Here is a 20,823-nt window from a genome sequence, read left to right on the forward strand (position 1 = left end):
TTTCCATCCTTAGTAGTTTCTTTCTACAAATTTAACTCTTTTGTTTGAGCTCTGTAAGATGATCAGAGTGTTTGTCTACTGGCATTCGGAATGATCAAGTTCAAATCTTGATCGTTCTTATTTAATTATCTCTGAGCTCTTTTTCTACAGTATTTGTGTGGGTTGTGGTTAATTATTAGTGTATTGTTTTTCTGGGTCTTATGATGGTTTCCTTGGAGTTTTCAAAGAAATCCAAGGGGAAGCTCAATTTGAATCCTTAAAGAGGGGGATAATATCATGGAAGATGATGTGTTTTTGTCTTTTTGATTGATTTAATCTGAATTTCAAAAAACTCCAAAGCTGTATTGGAAGTGTTGATGATGCGTTGGAAGTATGGGTATGTTAGGGCCTGTTCTCTTACGTTGAAATTCAGTTCAGTTCAGCTCAGTTCAGCTCAATTCAATTCAGTTCAGTTCAGTTCAGCTCCTAATTTCCTTCTCTTATAAAATATTCATTTCAGTTCAGTTCAGTTCAGTTCAGCTGAGTTCAGCTCAGTTCAGTTCAGCTAAGTTCAGTCAATGAGAACAGGCCCTTAGTCTTCAACGAAGTAAAGTTGATTCCAAAGCATAACAATCAATAAAAGTCCTTTCGTTTTCGTAATAATCATTATACTTTTTTTTTTAAAATTCGTCTTATAATAATCGTAACACTTTTTACTTGGTAACCCTAACTACTAGCCATTATACATTTATACATATCTACTTAATATTGAAAGTATAAAATATAACCGTGCTCAATCTATAAATTTCCTAAAGCTTTGTGAAATATCTGTATCAAATTTGTAATTTTTATGTAATCAACCTAAGCCTGGTTTTGTAGTAAGGATTGCACCTTTTAACCTTGAGATTTATATTTCAAGTCTCACTAGAGACACTTTGAGGACGAAATCCTTTACCTTTCCTTTACATTCTCAAAGTGTCTAACCGGTAATTATCTGATCAAAACAACCATGAGGGTTGAGACACAGTCAGAGTCGACGTAATATGAGTACTGTAGATGAGTTGGAGGTAGAAACGTGTAGACCACATGCTAGTGGGGTCTATATAGTCAACAATATTTATAACCCTTTCTCTCTCACTCCTCTCATTTTGGGTGATAAGTCAGTATTCTCCACAAACACAAACCCAATAACAAACCAATCTCTTACAAGTATTTAATGGCGGATACTTCATCCAACCGCCGACGTCAATCAAGCCGACTACAACGTCGAGCCCCAGCCTCCATTCAAGTGCACCGTCCAACCGATTGGAACGTTGCGATTCCACTGTTGTCCCCTCTGGCGTCATCCCCACCGTCGATTAATCGAGCCGTTGAGATTGATTCTTCCGCTACCCAAACGACGTCGTCTAGGGCTGATCAAACTAAACCGGTTGTTTTCAAGAAGTGGCAGCATCCTGCCGCACCCTTTTGCTATGATTCCGCTCCTTCTTCGCTTGCTCCTTTTGGTTCTTGTAGATTTTGATTGTTTTTTTTTTTTTTAATTTTTGAATTAGAAAGAAAATAGGGTTTGCTTAGTTTGTGATAGATTAAGATTGTATAGATTTGAATGTTTGGAATCAATAAAACAAAAGTGGTAATAATATTCGGTGTTTTCAAAGTTTGGTTGTTATTAATATTTGTTTACTGTTGGATTAGATTGAAAACACTGATTTGTGTTTGAGTTACTGGTAAAGGAATACTCCAGGCTAAATGCCACAGCTACAGTATAGAGAATACTCGCTTATTCAACGGAATAAGGTAATACACCAAAGCATTCAACGTTTCTCTACTTGAAACTAGCCACAGCTCATCCAAAATTCCGAAGCCCTAGACTTAGGGCTTGTTCTCATACGATTATTTTCAATTCAGCTCAATTCAGCTCTTAATTTCCTTCTCTTATAAAATATTCATTTCAGTTCGGTTTAGCTTTAATCAGTTCAGCTCATTTCACTCAATGAGAACAAGCCCTTAGTCTATTATGTGGGGACAAAGGGAGTTATACATATAAAACCTTATTACTCGTAAGCCTAATACATAATTGACTGATAACGTACCACGCCCAAGCCCAATGTTCAATGCCCAAAATTATGTGTATCCAAGGACAACGATTACACATAATCTTAGGGTTTAATAATTTAGATTTTATGTGTTATTCGAGGACGACAATTAACATAATTCTAGGGTTTAATATTGTATGTGCATGTTGTTCAAAAATTGCAAATTCCACATGTCAATACCATATGTGAGTTAACAATCTCTAGATCATTGCAAAATTTGAACCTTAATGGATCGATGTATCTTATTCAATTCATGGTTGCCTTGAATTTTTCCTACTCATAAGATCTCTCAATGGTTAAGGGGCTCAAAGCGAAACATTCTATAAAGTTTTGGGATGCAAAATAATAACAACATGCAAAGCGAGACAATACTTGACACATAAAACTAGGCATTTACGCATTTCTTTTTTACTACAATTTCAAGCTCAAATTTTCTTAAAGACTACAATGACCCCGAAATATTAACAGAATAATTTGTTACACGCAATTCGAGACATTGAATGTATAAAAGGGGTAGTATAGTCCTTTCCTTGATTAGTTAACTTAATCTGCTGTCATTTGCTAATTATTAACAGTGTCAGTCATGGTTGGTAAGAAACATCAACCACATGTGCATTCGCGAGAAAGCAAATATTAATAGTGTACCAATAAAAAAAAGACAATTCTAAATTGGTACAAATGAGAATTTCCCTAAAACTTCTTATTTGCCACGATTTCCTAGGACTTGGTATTATAATGGATTGGTGATATATTATTCCTCCTAAAATTGATACTATCTCCGTTACATATTCGTTGCAACTTTGGAATATTTTATCCCTCACAAATATTGCCCAAAGTTGCAACTAATATGTAACGGAGGTAGTACATACAATCTTAAATCACTCTTTCATTAAACCAAATGAAAATTATATTTTATGATCCATCCTTCTTTTCTCTCTCTTCAATTTCTTTTCTCCTCCCTATGTGCAAAACATCAATGGAGATTAGAAAGAATATTTTAAATGAATAAATCGATTGAAAATTTTTAAACACTACCCTACCCTAGTACCCTTGGAGGGCTTGCTCATGAAAAATGAGCTTAAAAGCCAGTTTTCAAAACAAAGATGATGATTAGAGCTCAAAAATTAGAACACTCATATATTCGTCACTCCTTGTTCCAACGTAATTAACACAATCAAAACTAAATATGTCAATTATTATAGGACGAAATGAGTAATTGTTCTACTTTGAAAATCTATGATCAATCATACTCTATTATACTACAAGTATTAAATTCTTTAATAATAAATACTCTACTACCTCCCTTTCAAATTATTTGTAACGATTTGACATAAAATGTGACTTGTAAATTCCTAATTATAAACAATTTGAAACGGAGATAGTAGTGTATAAAGCATAAAATCACACATAAAGTAGGTAAAATTGGAAAAATGGAATGGGTATCAGGTGGGGTCAAAGTGGTTGACAAATTGAGAACCCTACATTGACCATCCCACTCCAATAACTACATTTACCATATTTTGTTATTTTGGGTGGGAGTGAGTGGGAGTTGGAATTTGCTGCCTACTAAACCAAAAACAGTAGAAGATAATTGGTTTTCATTTCATTTAAGATACAAATACAAAAGCTAACCCCCCTCTAATCACAAAATTAATTCAACCCTATTTCTCTGTCTTTTGAATTTCAGAAAAAACAATTAACTACAATCAATGCCTCTTTCCCCCCATTGCTAAAACCTTCTCTCTCCTCCTTCAATTCATTACTCTCTCTCCTCTGTCCCTGAATCAATTTAATTAACTTACCCCCTTCTGCTAAAATGCACCCTTGATCCCAATTTCCCCTTTCTTTTTTTTTTTTTTTTTTTTTTTTGAAAAAAGTTGAGATCTTTCAATTGAAGAAGAAGAACAAGAAGAACCCCAGTAAAGCAATGGTTGCAGAGCCTTGGTTATTGAGAATGGGGAATCAGGTAAGTAGCAATCTGAAAAACTCCCTTCTTTTACACCCAACAAGCACAAGTAATAGTACTAGTAGAAAGAAGAAAAGTAGCCGTAGTAGTAGTTGTTCTAATATTGGTATCTTGTCATTTGAGGTTGCTAATGTTATGTCAAAATTGGTCCATCTTCATAACTCTGTCTCTGATGAAGAGATCTCAAAATTGAAGCATGAATTGATTAAATCAGAGGGTGTTAAGAAATTGGTTTCTTGTGATGATTCTTACCTTTTAGAGCTTGCTTATTCTGAGAGAGTAGATGATTTGAATAGGGTTGCTGAGGTTGTTTCTAGATTGGGGAAAAGATGTACTGAGCCAGCCTTGCTTGGTTTTGAGCATGTATATGGGGACATTCTTGGGGGTAGGATTAATGTCAAAGATTTGGGGTTTTTGGTTAAGGATATGGATATTATGATTAGGAAGATGGAGAGGTATGTGAGTGCTACTGCTAATTTGTATGGTGAATTGGAGGTTTTGAATGAATTGGAGCTTGCTACCAACAAGTTTCATTTGAATCATAATGTTGATAGTAGAAGGGCTTTTGACCAGAAGTTGTCTTGGCAAAGGCAGGATGTTAAGCATTTGAAGGATATTTCTCTTTGGAATCAGACCTATGATAAGGTTGTTGAGCTTTTGGCAAGGACTGTTTGCACCCTTTATGATAGAATTTGTGTTGCCTTTGCTAATGTTGATGTGCTTCGAGGAGTGCCTCCTCAACCTGTTGTCAAGGGCATTGGTAAGCTTGAGAGTCGCCGCAGTCTTAGGGTTATGAACCGTAATAGTTCTTTGCATAATCAAACTTTCGAAAAGAAGGCTCCTAGTTTCAAGACTCAATCTAGCTTGAAAAGAAGTGAATTAGATATGCTGCATCGTCAAGATTTAGTTTATCCTTGTGCTCCTAGCCCAGGGAGGATCTTCATGGAGTGCCTTAGTCTCAGCAGTTCAGCTTCAAGAGTTGATGATGATGAAGATGAGGTTTCTTGCAGTGACCAAAATTCCTTTGTCTCTGAATTCAAAGTTGTGGGTGGCATGAAGGAGGAGCATCCAGACTGCTTAAATCGCACCCAAGCTGGATTTCGTTATAATGGGGAACATGGGCAGCTTCAAGATTCAATGAATGCCTCGCATTTTGGCCCCAAAAGTAGGCTGGCCACTCATGCTTCTCCGTCCACTGTTGGAGGCTCTGCTCTTGCTCTGCACTATGCTAATGTCGTTATAGTTATAGAGAAACTTCTTCGTTACCCACATTTAGTGGGAGAGGAAGCCAGGGATGATTTGTATCAAATGTTGCCAGCTAGCTTAAGAAGGTCTTTGAAGATAAATCTCAGGTCACACTTCAAGAACTTTGCAATATTTGATGGCGCGCTGGCTCATGATTGGAAGGAAAACCTTGATCAGATCTTGAAATGGCTAGCTCCTTTGGCGCATAATATGATTAGGTGGCAAAGTGAGCGCAATTTTGAGCAACAACAGATTGTTTCAAGAACAAATGTTCTTCTGCTTCAGACCCTTTATTTTGCGGACAGGGAGAAGACAGAAGCAGCAATTTGTGACCTTCTTGTTGGTTTAAATTATATATGCCGTTATGAACATCAGCAAAATGCTCTGTTGGATTGTGCTAGCAGTTTCGACTTTGGTGATTGGATGGAATGGCAACTGCAATGCCAGGCTTCTTGTCTTGATTGATGGGTTATGTGAATGAAGTTAGGGTTTTTTCTTGGTTTAATCAAATACAAAGATACAGATCACTTTGTTTTTGTTGCAATGCAGCTAGGGTTTTGGCTTTGGCTTTGGCTTTGGCTTCGGCTTCAGCTTCTCTAGTACTAGTACATATAAGTAGTTTTCTCTCACTAGAGAAAGGAAGTAATTTTTTCTTCCAAACATTATGTATGTACTTTTGTACATAGTAATGATAATTTCTCACATTTTATCCTAGATTTCTTTCAACTATCCCAATTGAAGCTCACGGGTTTTTGGAATTAACATGTACATGGATCTTTCTAGCTTCTCCCCTAGTAAGGCTATATATTTGCAATTTGCCATTTTTCGTGTAAATAGACAGTTAGTCAATGGTTGAGCTATTGTGTTGGTATAGGCAGAAAGCATTTTCTGTGTGATAGTTGTATAATTAATCTTCTGGTTAAAATTATGTAATCTGTGTACATCTGCAACTTCTATGTTCGAGATATATTAGGAGTCACCAATCTGAGTCCTAACTGCATTTGAATGATGGAAGAGCGCTCCCACTCCCACTCCCTGTATGATACGGATCCAGATTTGGTGTAAGGTTTAAGTTCCCAAAAGGCAGACTTGGGGAAAAAAAGCACATTACAAGGAAGCAACAAATACAAGAGAGGTATGATTTTTCCCATTCTTTATGAAGTGCTTGTATTTGATACGAAACGTTCTTATCGCTAGCATCCTGTTGTTTTGTCATTTGTAACATTGTCACAGTAAGTAAACCGCTTCTCTAGTGACGATATTAAACCTGCTCCATATGCATTATCCATGTCTTTTTGTGTATTGTCAGAATGTCAGTTTGTCACAACTCTTAGTGATGGTGGTTGTGAAAATAGTAATATACTTGTGACATGAAAGCATGTTACCTTTGTGTATTGTATTGTAAAGCTAATGGATAGGGATAAAATAGTATAAAACCCACTGATTCATAGAATTATCTTATCTGTCTGTCTTTGTTCTGATACGAGTGTATTTTAATGAGCATAATGACCTGTAGTTGTAGTATTACCAGGGATTCGATGATCGCTGGAGGGAAGAACATGAACTTGCACTTTGTTGGTTTATTATCAATACCACACCTTTTGACTCTATGTTAAACATGAACTTTGCACTTATATAAACTTATCTCCATTTCTATGTTGTGATCAAGCAAAATCTGCACTTATGCTCATTGTTGAGTTTTCAGCATAATCAATTATGAATCGGCTTTTCTGGAGTTTTGGTCTTGGGGTCCAAGGGAGCCTGCCCTTGTTTATATCTAGTATAAAAATATTTTCGAAAACGTACAATTTTTCCTGCATATCATATACTTGGCATACGTCAAAAAAATACCAAAATCAAATGTCAAAAAGTGTGTTTGGTAGAGTAGTATATGTATATACTAATACAAACGTCAATATTTTTGTTTTTAAAAGAATGTATGCAATTTGTTGCAATAAAAATTTGAGAGCATTTTTCATGATTTGGGGTCTCCTTACATAGGAAGTGCAGAGTTAGGTGTTGACATTTTTGTCAAGTAAATTAGTGCAATTATATTTTGACCTGCTTTTACAACTAACTTTGGAAGCTGGTTGTTAACAGGGTACTGAAGCATTAACACGAACCATCAGTGACAACATGTATTCATAAATTGTATTTTCCTGAATTTGGGGTGTTTCACCACATTTATGTAGCCAACGTACCATATTTTACACAGTTGGGGGATGTCAAATAGATAGTAGATTTATTTGATAGATTTTGGAGTCTAATTATGACAGATTATGCTATTCTACTCGTACGGAGTATAAAATAGGTGAATTTCATATCTAATTCTCATGTACGGAGTAGATTGATAATTTAAACCTCTTTTGCACGTTCTTAACTGGAAGAGTAACAACAGGTGAATTTGAGAGCAGAGGTAGTATTTACTAATTTGTTCAATTAATACAAGCAACAATGATTTTGGATTCCCATTCCTGTTTGCGTGCTTGGTTTGATAGGTTGTGTTGTAATTTTCTTAGTTTCTTTACTCTTCTTAGGTTGTAATAAGCTTTTTTGTTAATAGAACCTTTTGAAAAAAAAAAAAAAAAAAGATTTTGGATGGAGTGTACAAAATAGGCATATGTAGGGGAAAAAATTGAAAATTGTACATTTTTTTTTTTGACGAGAAAAATTGTACATTGTATGTAAAATTGTTTGGATAAATGGTGAATATATAAACAAATTGATATATTTACATCATACAGGTGAATATAAATTGAAATCCATGATCTATAAACTTGAATTTTCTATTAGCTCGATCTAAATCAGCAACCATCCCTTGAATTCATTGAGTCAAAATAATCCATCAAATTGACTATGTTCAAACTTAAATCTTTCGCAATCTTTAGTCTCACACCAAAAGCCTATATTATCACCAATATTTTTCAATCAATGCAATATAGAGATATTTTGTTGAATCAAGAAAGGGGCTAGTTGACACTTTTTAAAAATTTTTTTTTTTATTTTTTTTAGGAAAAATACAAAACTTAGGTATATCTTCTCTCCAGACTGTACCCTAACTTATCTGGAAAAAAAAAAAAAAAAAAAAAAGAAAACTTAGCATCTACATTAAGATCAATGTTTACAAAGTTGACACAATATAAGTGAATTGTTGCTCATCCAATTGATCTTAACACAAATGGCAATTTTGTCCCTAAACTTTGCTCTATAATTACCTCGTTTGTATTATTCTAGCCACCTCACTAAGTCCCTAAACTATCAATTTTATATTATGTAAATGTCATATGAACTGATCAAGATCCCTAACTTTGGTTAGTCTCTAAACTTTGCCAAAACAGCCCAATGTTTAATGATAACCGTCAGATTTAGTGGCTATAGAACTAAAATGACACACTTAGGCCCCGTTCTTTAGAGCTGCTTTGCTCTGCTCTGCTGAAATCTGCTCTGCTCTGCCCTGCTCTGCTCTGCTTAAAAATAGTACTTAAAAATAGCTGCTTCAATCTGCTCTGCTCTGCCCTGCCCTGCTCTGCTTTGCTCTGCTCTGCCTAGAAGCTCAAAAGAACAGGGTCTTAGTAGTTGAAGGATCAAAATACTACAAATACTAAAGCTTATGGAATCGTTGTTAACCTTTAATGGAATACAAGTAAAAGATGTCCCATAAAAGTGAAAGGCCAAATAAGAACCAAATGTACCAACAAAGTGTTGACTCACTTCTTACTTTAGATCCTAAAGCCGGTATTTGAATCCTAACAAATGAGGGTGCCTTGATTGATCTAAAAGATTATAGAGACTCCTAAAGTCCTAAGTGTCTAACCTGCAAATACTCGACCGGAACATTTGTGAGAGTTGAGGTCTGGTTTTCTACGTACCATTTTTTTTTAAAAAAACTGAACCAAATATGTTAGCCCGCAACTCAAAAACGGGTATTCTTGAAACTTTGGTTATAATGGAGGTCAACAGTTGAAGTTGATGATTCGTCGGTTCGTCTAATTTTAGGAAGAAATTATACAAACATGAGCTACAGAAGGTAATTTCCCATCCACTCATCTTCTTCAATGAATTTATTAATTTCCGTGGCAATCTGATTTACTCTTATTCTTTGTGAATCATGATCAGATTTACTTTGATCTAATTTGAGAAAAAAAAAAATTGGAAACCAATTTTGTTAATTTTCGTGGGTTCTTGGTGGGGTCGCCGGATGGGGTTGGTGTGTTGGGTCGGGTTTGCGGGCAGAATTGGGGGAAACTGTTGTTGATTATTTTAGGGTTCAATCAGATTGATAATCGTAGAACATGCTTAGTTTTGAGTTTATATGAGATTATTGTATTCAAACAATTATATACATCAATGAATTACTGGCATTGTATATTGAAAGTTTGAAACTTGGGAGGATTGGTCATTGGTGCTTTGATTTTCCGTGTTGTTTGATTCGCATTTCAGCACATTCTTGCGTAATTGGTGCTCTGATTTGGCGTTAGTTGAGTTGTTTGATTCGCATTTCAGCACTATGTTGCCTGATTGGTTCTCTGATTTGGCGTTAGTTGAGTTGTTTGATTCGCATTTCAGCACTATGTTGCCTGATTGGTGCTCTGATTTGGCGTTAGTTGAGTTGTTTGATTCGCATTTCAGCACTATGTTGCCTGATTGGTTCTCTGATTTGGCGTTAGTTGAGTTGTTTGATTCGCATTTCAGCACTATGTTGCCTGATTGGTGCTCTGATTTGGCGTTAGTTGAGTTGTTTGATTCGCATTTCAGCACTATGTTGCCTGATTGGTGCTCTGATTTGGCGTTAGTTAAGTTGTTTGATTCGCATTTCAGCACATTGTTGCCGGAGGCTGTCGCGTCTGTTAATCTTTTCTATGCATCATGAACTGGTCTCATATTTGCATAGTTTTTGTGTTTTATTGGTGATGATTGCTACTAGCTTTCTTGTTTGAAACATTGGCTTAAGTTGGGGTATTATCTCTTGATTTTTAGAGAGACTCGTGCTTCTAAAGCTGGCCTTTTTGATGGATACAATAGCATTGAAGAGGGTGGTCTTAGGGCATCTTCAACTGACATTAGTGAAAATGAGAACGACAAAGCTCTTGATACCCTAAAAGACCGGGTTTTCTTTTTGAAGCAGGTATGGATCCCATTTTTATTTCATCAATTTAGTTCAATGCTTCTTAGTTTGAGCTTTAATTTTAATTGAAATGCAGCAATAGGGACATAGGATGTTGCTTACTGTGGAAGGGGGTATATCCGTATATGTATATCAGTATATGTACACATTTTTTCATGAATAAATAGGATTCTTCATAGGCTTGTAAGCCGTGCTTGCTGGGTTTTTTCTTTTTGTGGATCCTGGGTAGCTGTCTATTCATACATATGCACTATGTGCTTTGATAGAGTTTGCTGAGTGAAACTGTTTTTAACTTAAGTAAGCTTTTTTGTGGGGGTTGGACAATTCGAAATCTTCACATCCTGCTAAACACTATCAATACTTGAGTTGTAAGGATTTGATGATTTTGATCTATTTGTTAATTCAACATTCATTCTTTTCAAATCCAACATGTATAACCTGATATCTTTGTGCAAGGCTTGAATTTTTGTTGCCATTAGGCTTAAGTGCACCAAAATACATGCCAAGAGTAATACAAGTGAACCATAAATGGAAAAGAGGACAATCATTTTGAAGTGCAGTTGGATTTTTGCACATCGCTTCTAGTCTTTAGATTTCTTTAATCATGTTGATGAAGCCAATTCTGATGATGTCTGCTTCTATCTCATGTCAGTTGTCTGGTGATATACATGGTGAGGTTCTTAGCCATAATCGTCTCCTGGATCGGATGGTATGTAAGTGTATACCTTGCTTTAAAATAAGTAACTTTGATCGTGTTGGATCGTCATGTTTTACATGTTTTTTCCGATTATAATGAACTTGGATACTGATGCAGGGGAATGAAATGGATGCATCGAGAGGTATCTTGTCAGGAACACTTGACCGCTTCAAGATGGTAAGATAGTATCATGTTAAGTTACTTCTATATTCTTGCATCATTGTTTATTGTTCTGTTGACATTCTCGTATGTTACATGTATAACATCTTAGGTGTTTGAAAGGAAGTCAGGGCGTGCAACGTGCAAGCTTGTTGGTTTCCTTGTGGCATTATTTTTATCATTGTACCTCCTCTTCAGGTAAAACTAATTTTGTTTAGTTCCAGTTATGATCATAATATTAATGGTATGATAATTTTCTTGCATGTACTTCTCCCATCCAATTCTCTGAGGTTTATGGTCTTGAATGAATTTCTTCTTGCGTGTCTCATGTCTGAATCATCTGAGTTTGCAAGAGCAATTGATTTACGAAGTAGTACAGATCCTTTTTCTTTTTATTATTAATCATTAGTTGCTCATGCTGGCTGGGACGGGGAGAGGGAATTGCTAAAGATTATCAATGAGCAACTTCTGATCCTTTTTTTTCTTTCTTAACAAAAAAGGATCAGACGAAGTTGCTTTGTTATAATTTTTGCAACCTTTTGTTTAGGTGGGTTCTCAACAGACCACTTCACATAGAATTGGATTCTACACTCAACCAGAACTTACAACACCTGTTTCTTGTTGGGATTGTTGATTTTGTCTAGATAATTATCCTAAGAACTTAGCATTGAAGTATTAGCAGCAATGGGTCATTTCCCGTGGTTGAGCTGCAAAGCCCTAGTCTTGCGTATATGTGACAAAGAGTGCATATTTTCTCATATTTCCACTGAATAATTGATATGTAAAATGTATTTTCAGGGTCCTGAGACATTCTATGTGAGTGTGAAGTGAAGAAATACTGGCTAGTTTACGTATGAGATGTGGAGTGAAATCTTTCTTGATATGAGGAGAGGCAACGACAGCTGGTGGATGCACACTTACATGTATGAGGGGGTGCTGGATGAAAGGCATGTGCACTTTTGCCAAGCTAACAAGCCAAATGCATGTGTAATATTTTTTTGCATAATATTCTGACTTAAAACTGACTATTCATTCAAAGCATATACAAATTTTGGTACTGTTTTGTAAAAAGGAAAATGGCACTTTGTATAGTGTGGGAGGGAAAGAATTAGTCTTAGATCTATGAACTTGAAGTGATGGTGTGTGTTGGTTATTGACTTGTATTGGATAAGCAATTCACTGTATAACTGAGATCAGCTTGAATTTGATTTTAGCCTTCAGATTATTTCAATTTTATTTGAAACTTTCTAATGTATCCTTACACAAAACAAAGTACTCTTCAGAAATTTTAGTTAAGCACTTATGCAAGTTGAATTTGTTATCTACTCATAATCATATTCTAACCAATATATTTCAACAAATTTATGAGAATTGAGGGATGATTCAAGTAGTTAAAGCTTTCCTTCTAGTTTTGAGCGATCCTGGGATTGATTCTCAATTATAGGCTATTAAGCATGGTCGTACAATTTTGAATTACCGATTGTAAAGCTTGGCTTACTCCTATAACTACCATTTGCGGGACGAAAACAATAGGGCCAAGGTAATTTGTTGAATCATTCTTAAACCAAGCTCATGGGTATTATTGCTTTCTTGCTAATTAATTAATTAATTAATTAAATGTGGGGCCTCTTTCTGTTTGGGGTAAGATGATGTAATTATAAAATAAAGTCTCTTAGATCTGCTTCATTTCATGTCATCCCATGATCCCATACTCTTGAGAGTTGAGTGAACCTGAATACAGTCAACAGTTATACTAGTACTTTAATATCTTATTTATGGAGAGATACAGAGCACTTTGAGTATTTTCTTTAGCACACAGACACAGCGCATCAACTCCAACTGCTCTTGCTAACCACTTTCACGGCGGCTTTATTATATTTATAGCTCACTTGTAAGGCGTGTTTGGCAAAATTAGATGTTGTAGTGTACTGTAGTAAATACTCCGTTGTAGCTATGAGAGTCAATTTTAACAGAAGATGCTATTATTGCTATAAGAAAGTATGAAACACGTGCGGCACACAATTATGCAGCATGTACGTGTATGCACATGCAGTTTGCAGTTCTCAGAATGAAATCACAAATATTCCACTTGGTGTGATGCATCTTAATTTTTAGAATTAATTCTCAGGTAGTTGATTAATATAATAGTTACAACATTATTGTTCAAGTACAATCAACTTTCACTTGTGTATATGTAAATATAATACGAAGTATATCAGGTCAATTGCCAAAGGTAAAACCACAGATTTACCACGATTCTTAACATCAATCTATAACTGCATTATCTCCATATGTGTTTCAATGTAGATTTACACTTTACAGCGTCTCCTAAATCTGCAAATTCCTCTAACATTCCTTTCACCCACCAAACAAATGATACTTTCCCCTACCTACTGATTTACCTGTGTATAAGAGAAACCTTGGAGCTCAGCTTCTTACACTCCATTTGAATCGTAAACAAGAATTTTTTTTTTTCTTTCTTAAGACAAAAAAGGTATCACAAAATCGCTTTATTTGGCTGCACTTAAGACTCTACGAACCTCATCGATGATTTCCTGTAAAAGAACTGGTTTTCTGATAACCCCACTTATCCCAACCTGCTTAAACCTCTCCCAGAATTCATCATCATCAGTAGCCGTTAAAGCAATAATCACAGGCCAGCTGCGACTTCTGCTCCTGAGCTTACAGATCTGTGTTGCGACTTCAAACCCATCAAGCTCATTCATATGAAGTTCAAGGAGGACTATTTGGTAATTTGAGCTTGATGGACCAAGTGCACTAAGACACTCAAATCCTGATGAAACGGCAGTAACTAAACAACCCAGCTTCTCAAGCAACTTTTTTGTCACAGCCCTGTTTATATCATCATCATCGGCTAATAATACTTGAAGGCCCTTTAAACTAAAGTTGGAGGCTTTATCTGATGATGGTTCTCCTGATTCAGAGATCGTTATTCCAATGGAAGGTCGTAACTGGAAACGTAGGACCAGTGCCATACTTTGAGGAAATCCCTGAGGATTTGGGACTACCCAAATATTTCCTTGCATCAACTGTCAAATTATAACAACAGTCAGAAATTCAATAAAATCACAACATTTTCCTGATCCAAGATCTAATATTTTCCCTGCCTACATGCATAGTTTCTGATATATTTTTGTATTTTATTATGTAACTACTGTGTGACAATATCAGCATAACAAATGACACAGAACCTATTCTCAGGAAAAATCATAATTTCCCACAAAAAAGGCATAAGAATTAGCATAAAGAATCCCCAATTGAAGGCAATAGATTGATTAAGCCATCTCAGCCTCAGAAAGCATACCCCTTTCAGAAAATTATAGGAAAGTGGGCCCCTTTTTCCTGCTAAGATTCCACACTAGTTCCACAAATCCAGAAAAGAAAAGAAAAGAAAAATAAAGGAGCTATATAAAAATAAAGATCTCCAGCAAGAATCTACTGTTCCAAAAATATATTAATATTACAAGTACATCAAATCACTAAGATCTATCTTCTTGTGGCATCTTGAATTCTTAACTGATTAAGATATGTTTGTTTATAACCCTTGTACTTAAATGATGTCAAATCACATCGTTAAGCACCATTGAAATCAAACAAGTCTCCAGATTTTGTAACTGATATATATTCCCTACAATGTAACTTCCTCCATCAAGATAAAATGTTACTCCATACTTCTTACTTCCAAAGGAGCTGCTTAGGTGAACTATAAGACGTAGCATTAAACGACATAACAATTTGAGGAAGTTATGAGTGAAACCGTGCTGTGAAAAGGAAAGTGTGTAGTATATTGGGAGGGTTCAATTTAAAAACTAAGGCATTGATATTGGGTTGGACCGAGTTCTACATAATACCACGCTGCAATAGCTACTTGTTCAATTAATGTTTGCAAATGTTTTGGGTGAGTGCAAAGTGGAAATATAAACAAACTGAATTTAAAAGAGATAGTTCCTCTAACCTGAACTAGCTTCTGGCAAACGCTGAAACTCAAGTCGCGATCTACAATTTCATTACTGCATCTTGGACCACTGTAGTTTGAGGCCAAGCCTGAATCGTCTGAAAAGATAGCACTATTGGTAATCTCAACTTCAAATCGGATATAAACATTTCCATCAGAAGAGCCTGATCGCCAGGTTGCCCATCTTTGATCATTCCTTCCTTGACTTCCATGTTGAGAGTACACCCGAAGAACCATAGACCCACCACCGGTGTTGTTCTCCACCAAGTTACCTACCATATGCAAGATCACCTGAAATACCCTTTTTTCATCACCCAATACATTATCAGGCAAAGTCCTATCAACTTCAATACTAAAGCCAAAACCATTTTGAGCGCACAAGCATTTAGCAAAACAACCAGCTTCAGTTACTAAGGCATGGAGCCCAAATGATCTGAATTCAGATGGAAATCTTCCACTCTCTTTTGGTGAATCGTCCATCACATCATTAATCAAAAGCGAAAGCACATTGCCAGTTTTCATCATTGTATCAACAATTAGTTTCTGTTCACTGCTTAAATTCTCGTCTTTCAGTACTGAAAGCAACCCAAGGACTGAGTGCATTGGCTTTCTCATCCCATGGCTCATTACTCTCTGAAATGAGTTCCTTGCTTGACTGGCCATCAATGCATTTCGCTGTGCCTGTTGCAGTGCACGATTCTGCTCGGCCAATTGATCTCTCATGAGCTGTGATTCTTCTAGGATGGCAGCATGAGAGATAGCCACAGCAACTTGATCAGCAACCACCTTGATAATCTCAAGCTCAGGGTTGGTCCATGACCTCTCTTGGCCACACGGAAGAACCAAGACTAATATAGCATAGCAAGCCTGCATCAACTCAGGAGTTCCTCCTTTGAAATTTGAGACCTTGAGCATGGGCATACGTATTGCAGCGACAGCACCAAAATTTTCCAATCCTCCACTGCTGGCAACAGCGAGAGCTGAATCCGGTCTGAGAATCTGGACCTCATCTCTCTCCTTAATCTTTCTGACATCAGGATCAGCATAGGGCACTCTGCAGTGGCTGAAGCTCTGAAAGTTCCTCCCTTTTAAACCATGAGTCAAAATGACCTCAGTCCTATTCTCATTGGGCATCCAAACAGCACAAGTCTGCAAATCCAATGTCTTAGAAAGCTCAACCATAGTAGTATGCAAGATAGTATGCCTATCCAACGACTTTCGAATCTCATGAGTAAGCATCCTAACATGCCAACCAGCTTCACTTTGTCTCTTAATCATACCAACCTCCCTACCCAAATCCCAAGTCTTCTTCTTCAACATAAACTCTCTGACCTTAACTTTGAGAAGTAAAGGGATGAGGGTGATCAGGGTAATGGCAGTAGCACAAGATACAAGAGCAGTTAAAAACTTAAAAGTAGTGAGCGCGACAGCGAGTTGAAAGGCATGAGGGCCATAAGTCCAACCATTAAGCAAATGGGTCATACCACAAAGAACAATGAAGGCTATGAATTGGAAGAGAACCCACTTAAAAGGAACATTTGAGCAGCTAACAAAATACAGAAGCTCAATTGGGATACTAAAATAGGCAACAGCAATCAAGAAATCACTCACCCTTTGACATTCTAGAATGCTCTCAACACTCCAAAGCCCCTCATCCTCACAATTGCATCTTGGGTAACCATTCTCATTGGCAGAAGCACAAACAACCACAAGAGAAATCAACAAATACACCCTTAACAACATTGTTAATTATTAATTATTAATTACCAATATCGATTACTCAAATGTAGTTGTATGTAAGATTCAAGTTTCTGGCTTCCAATTCCATAAAACGAAGAACCAACCTGAGCAATCAAATACAGTAACAATTAGATTATATTAGGTGTAAATAAGAATGACCCTTTTGCATTATTAATAACCTTATTGTTCTTCCCCCACCATTTTTATGTTCCGAGTAAATTCACAAATCTCATATGATATCCAATAAATCATTAAAAATTAAAAAAAAAAAAAAAAAAAAAAAAAAAAAACCAACCTTGGATTGTTGAAGAGAAAACCCAGAATCTGAATTAATTTATACAGCAGTCGGCAGCTCAGGCAAGAATCCAGGTGTTGTTGATTGGATCTTTCTCTCTCCTCTTGTAAAGCTGCTGCAAATTCATTAGAGAGAGGTTGTTTCTCTTAAATTAGTACAAGTATAGATTATATGTATGAATATGATTTGAGTCATAAAACTTACCCCCATTAATTGATTTAAGCCTCCATTACCAAAATAATTACTTATAATTGTAATTGCATACAAACTCCGTCAACTTCGCAACGCATAAACCGGTGTTCATATTCCAATCGACATACAATACTCCATTTTTAGTGTAACAGAATAACAAAGACTAAGTATTTTTTTTTCATGGGAATTTTTTTTTGGAGGGTGGAAGTGAGGGGAAGTCGGGCAGATGGCAGCGCCGTTGTTTAGGAACAGCGGTAATAAAATTACAAAGCGTGGGACCATGCGCGAAATATGTTAAGAGAACTTGGACACTTCTTTCCCCCCAAAAAGAAAGATAACTTGGACACTTTTCCCTTCTTTTTAACGTATTTTTCATTTTTGGAAACTCTTTATTACTCCCTACTTTTCATTTTCAGCATCTAAAACCTCTAAAATTTAAATACGAGGGAGCCTCAGTTTGTGATAAACAAAAAATCGTTTATTTAGTGGTTTTTTCAAAAATAAATCAACAAAACATTCCACTTAGCATGGTATTTTCATAAAAAAATAAATATGGGTAGGACCTTTATTTAATAAAAGTTTTTATTTACAAAAATATCACTAAATAAACAATTTTTTGTTTATCAAGAAGATAAACTTGTATTTTCTCTTTAAATACGTAGTACTTCACACGTGAGTTTTTTTTACATGTTTTTCATTTTGTCTTTGTTCTTATATATACAATTTATGTTAAAAATATTATACAATGAAATTAGTCATTCCTCCGTTACTATTTTTTAGTTATACGTTTTAAGAAGAAGAGAGAATGTTAAAACAAATGGATAAACCATGTGATTTTGCTTATTTAATCAAGTTTGTAATGGGGTCCATCAAAAATAAACTTTCCAAAAAAAAAATACGTATATCAGCTAAAAAAAATTCCCAAAAAAAAGAACGTAAACTAGAAAAAACAGAGGTAATATATATAGTAATATAGATAGGGGAGGGTGAGAGGGTTGGATGAGAATAACAAATCCAATTCCAATTCCAATAAAATGTGTTAATTGGTATAGTTACGTAAGATGTTCATGTTGATTGTACATCCAGTGGTGGTGTAAGGTGTAACATTCATTGAATATGAATATGAATATGAATATGAATATTGACCTCTGACTGTACTAATACATCCTTTTGTACTGAATGCGAGATATTATCTGGTAAGGTGTAGTCCACTGATAGCATTTTGTAGCCCTTGACTTATGATTTCATCCATGCACTTTAATTCCTCTTATGTCAGGGCCCACACCCACAGCCCCACTAGTCAAGTCCCATATTTTTCCTTTTCTATTTTGGAAAGTGAATGGAGAACAAGGGGAAGAATTTGATCCTACTTCTCCCACTTTACTCTTTCTAGGAATATTCAAATTTTATTTATTTACAAACTACTCCCCCTGATTTCGTAATAAATGTAATATTTTTTTTTATATTCATTTCATTATAATTGTACACCAAATACCCAAATTCAGTTTTTTTTTTATATTCATTTCATTATAATTGTACACCAAATACCCAAATTCAGCATATGTCGAAACGCAAATTATATCTTGTGACAGATACAACATGTGATTGATTCTCCTTTACATTATATATTTAAAAAATAAAAAAAATCTACCCACCACACCTCAGCTAGCCACCCTCCCTACCCCCACTCCCGTCGGCGCGCGTTCCCCCCGAACCCCGCATTGGCGCAACCCCAACCTCGACTTCCCTGTTGTTGCCATCCCCTCCCCTAAACCACCCTCCTCTACCCTAAAACCCCCCGCTCCCCTTGAAAAACCCTCCCTCCCCACCTACAGGTGCCAAACCCCCCTTCCTCGTGCCTCTACTCTCCCTTTCTCCCCCTGAACCATCACCCCAAAACCTAAAACCAAAATCTAGCAGGGTTTTCAATGTGTGTAAAACTATATAATAGTTAATGTAACACTTTGAAAAAAAAAACGAACGGAGTATTGGACAAAATTTTGCATTGGCAGATATGTTGGTTAAACCTGGACACCAAAACGCACCGACGGAATATTGTTATGCATGTTAAGATAAGGATTATTTTACAATAGCTGTAATAAAGTTTTAATAACCATGATAACTGTCAAGGGATAATCTTTATTAAGGCTATAATTTTATTTGTAACTTCATTTTAAATCAATTTAATTAAACTTTTTTTTAACACAAGGGTATGTTCTCAAGGAGTAAAATCTTTGACTATATGTGAATGCCCTAATAATTAAGCAACTAGAGTAGTTGGTGTGTAATAAAAATGGAAGGAGGGACAACCGGCAGCTAGTAGGGCATGTTAAATTGTTAAGACGAGACATTGAAGACACACTCCCACTCCTTCCGACTCTTACTCTTCCTTTGCCAATGTCAAGCACATGCAGCTCACCGACCCACCTTGTCATCCATCTCTTGTATTACCTTTCATCATAATAGCAATTCTATTAAACACATGATTTGTACAATTAAGTTCACTATTTAGATGTATAACGCGCGTGTGAAAGGTACATAGTGAATCAAATGTAAATTATTATCCCTAAATAGGTATCTCTTAAGAATAAATGTTTTGAAAACTTGTAAAGAATGGAGTGAATGACTATTATTCCATAAAATGTTGATAAGGTAATAAAAAAGTATACTTCGTATATAGAATTTAAAACCGCTTAAGACTTACACGATCAGGTATACATTTACAAAACGACAAGAAGTACTTTAAGTGTACAACATTAGATACGTATAAACGACAAGAAGTACTTTAAGTGTACAACATTAGATACGTATACAGCCACGTATTTTTATTTATAATAAGATACAAAATAAATAGTGTAGTTATTTTCATTGAAGTGAATCATAAACCACTTAATTAAAATGCCTTTTGTTGAATCTTGTTAGTCTAATTGTTTTATTTGTCCAACACATGACGCTATTTGACTTGTAAGTTGTAAGCACTAAAAAGCCACGAAGCTAAGCTTCATTTCATTTTTCTCCGAAATTCAATAGCTATGGTCATGTCCATAACTCTAGTAGTTGTACGTTAAGCTTAAATTTAAATGGCAATTTAATTACTTAGAGCTTGTTTGACATTGTTTTTGATTTTCAATTTCCAATTTTTAAAATTCAAAAACCAAAAACAGGGAACAAATAAAGGGTGATTTCTCTATTATGTTGTCAATTTTCAAAATTATCATGATTTTAATAAGTTTGACTAATTTTTTATTCATTATATGACATATATAATATGATTTAAAAAAACAAAAAACCAAAAAACAGATTACCACAATAATGCCAAACGAACCCTTAAATTGGTATTTTGATCCTCATGT

The 20,823-nt window shown here is 35.6% G+C and overlaps 3 protein-coding genes across 4 annotated transcripts; 2 read left to right on the forward strand and 1 right to left on the reverse strand.

Annotated features, from left to right (window-relative positions):
- Nucleotides 1-3,707: 3,707 nt before the first annotated feature.
- LOC145608815 (protein PSK SIMULATOR 1-like) lies at nt 3,708-5,995 on the forward strand. Its single transcript, XM_081664410.1, has one exon. It carries the CDS (start codon nt 4,003-4,005, stop codon nt 5,749-5,751), a length of 1,749 nt encoding a protein of 582 aa, XP_081520536.1. The 5' UTR covers nt 3,708-4,002; the 3' UTR covers nt 5,752-5,995.
- A 3,198-nt stretch (nt 5,996-9,193) lies between these two features.
- On the forward strand, nt 9,194-12,575 carry LOC145608655 (bet1-like SNARE 1-2). Its single transcript, XM_081664264.1, has 6 exons — nt 9,194-9,313; nt 10,264-10,411; nt 11,064-11,120; nt 11,226-11,285; nt 11,380-11,465; nt 12,066-12,575. The coding sequence occupies exons 1-6, from the start codon at nt 9,300-9,302 to the stop codon at nt 12,085-12,087; spliced, it is 387 nt and encodes a 128-aa protein (XP_081520390.1). The 5' UTR covers nt 9,194-9,299; the 3' UTR covers nt 12,088-12,575.
- Nucleotides 12,576-13,513: 938 nt separating this feature from the next.
- LOC145608197 (ethylene receptor 2-like) lies at nt 13,514-17,797 on the reverse strand. Of its 2 annotated transcripts, none has more exons than XM_081663808.1 (4): nt 17,483-17,797; nt 17,279-17,390; nt 15,244-17,087; nt 13,514-14,317 (listed from the first exon to the last, which is right to left on the reverse strand). In XM_081663808.1, the coding sequence occupies exons 3-4, from the start codon at nt 16,984-16,986 to the stop codon at nt 13,778-13,780; spliced, it is 2,283 nt and encodes a 760-aa protein (XP_081519934.1). In that variant the 5' UTR covers nt 16,987-17,087; nt 17,279-17,390; nt 17,483-17,797; the 3' UTR covers nt 13,514-13,777. The 2 variants fall into 2 exon arrangements, with proteins under 2 accessions (XP_081519934.1, XP_081519933.1); XM_081663807.1 differs by having other exon boundaries at nt 17,279-17,393.
- Between the last annotated feature and the right edge of the window lie 3,026 nt (nt 17,798-20,823).

The sequence above is a fragment of the Chenopodium album genome, chromosome 23 (genome assembly GCF_948465745.1).
Source record: "Chenopodium album chromosome 23, dcCheAlbu1.1, whole genome shotgun sequence".
Taxonomy (NCBI): Eukaryota; Viridiplantae; Streptophyta; class Magnoliopsida; order Caryophyllales; family Amaranthaceae; genus Chenopodium; species Chenopodium album.

What these genes read in the sequence shown, in the direction of transcription:
- LOC145608815 (XM_081664410.1), top strand. Translation starts at nt 4,003, where the DNA reads ATGGTTGCAGAGCCTTGGTTATTGAGAATGGGGAATCAGGTAAGTAGC.
- LOC145608655 (XM_081664264.1), top strand. An exon ending in ATCGTCTCCTGGATCGGATG is followed by an intron (nt 11,121 to 11,225) that starts GTATGTAAGTGT and finishes ATACTGATGCAG; the next exon opens with GGGAATGAAATGGATGCATC. An exon ending in TCATTGTACCTCCTCTTCAG is followed by an intron (nt 11,466 to 12,065) that starts GTAAAACTAATT and finishes ATGTATTTTCAG; the next exon opens with GGTCCTGAGACATTCTATGT.
- LOC145608197 (XM_081663808.1), bottom strand. Translation starts at nt 16,986, where the DNA reads ATGTTGTTAAGGGTGTATTTGTTGATTTCTCTTGTGGTTGTTTGTGCT. An exon ending in TTTGCCAGAAGCTAGTTCAG is followed by an intron (nt 14,318 to 15,243) that starts GTTAGAGGAACT and finishes ATAATTTGACAG; the next exon opens with TTGATGCAAGGAAATATTTG.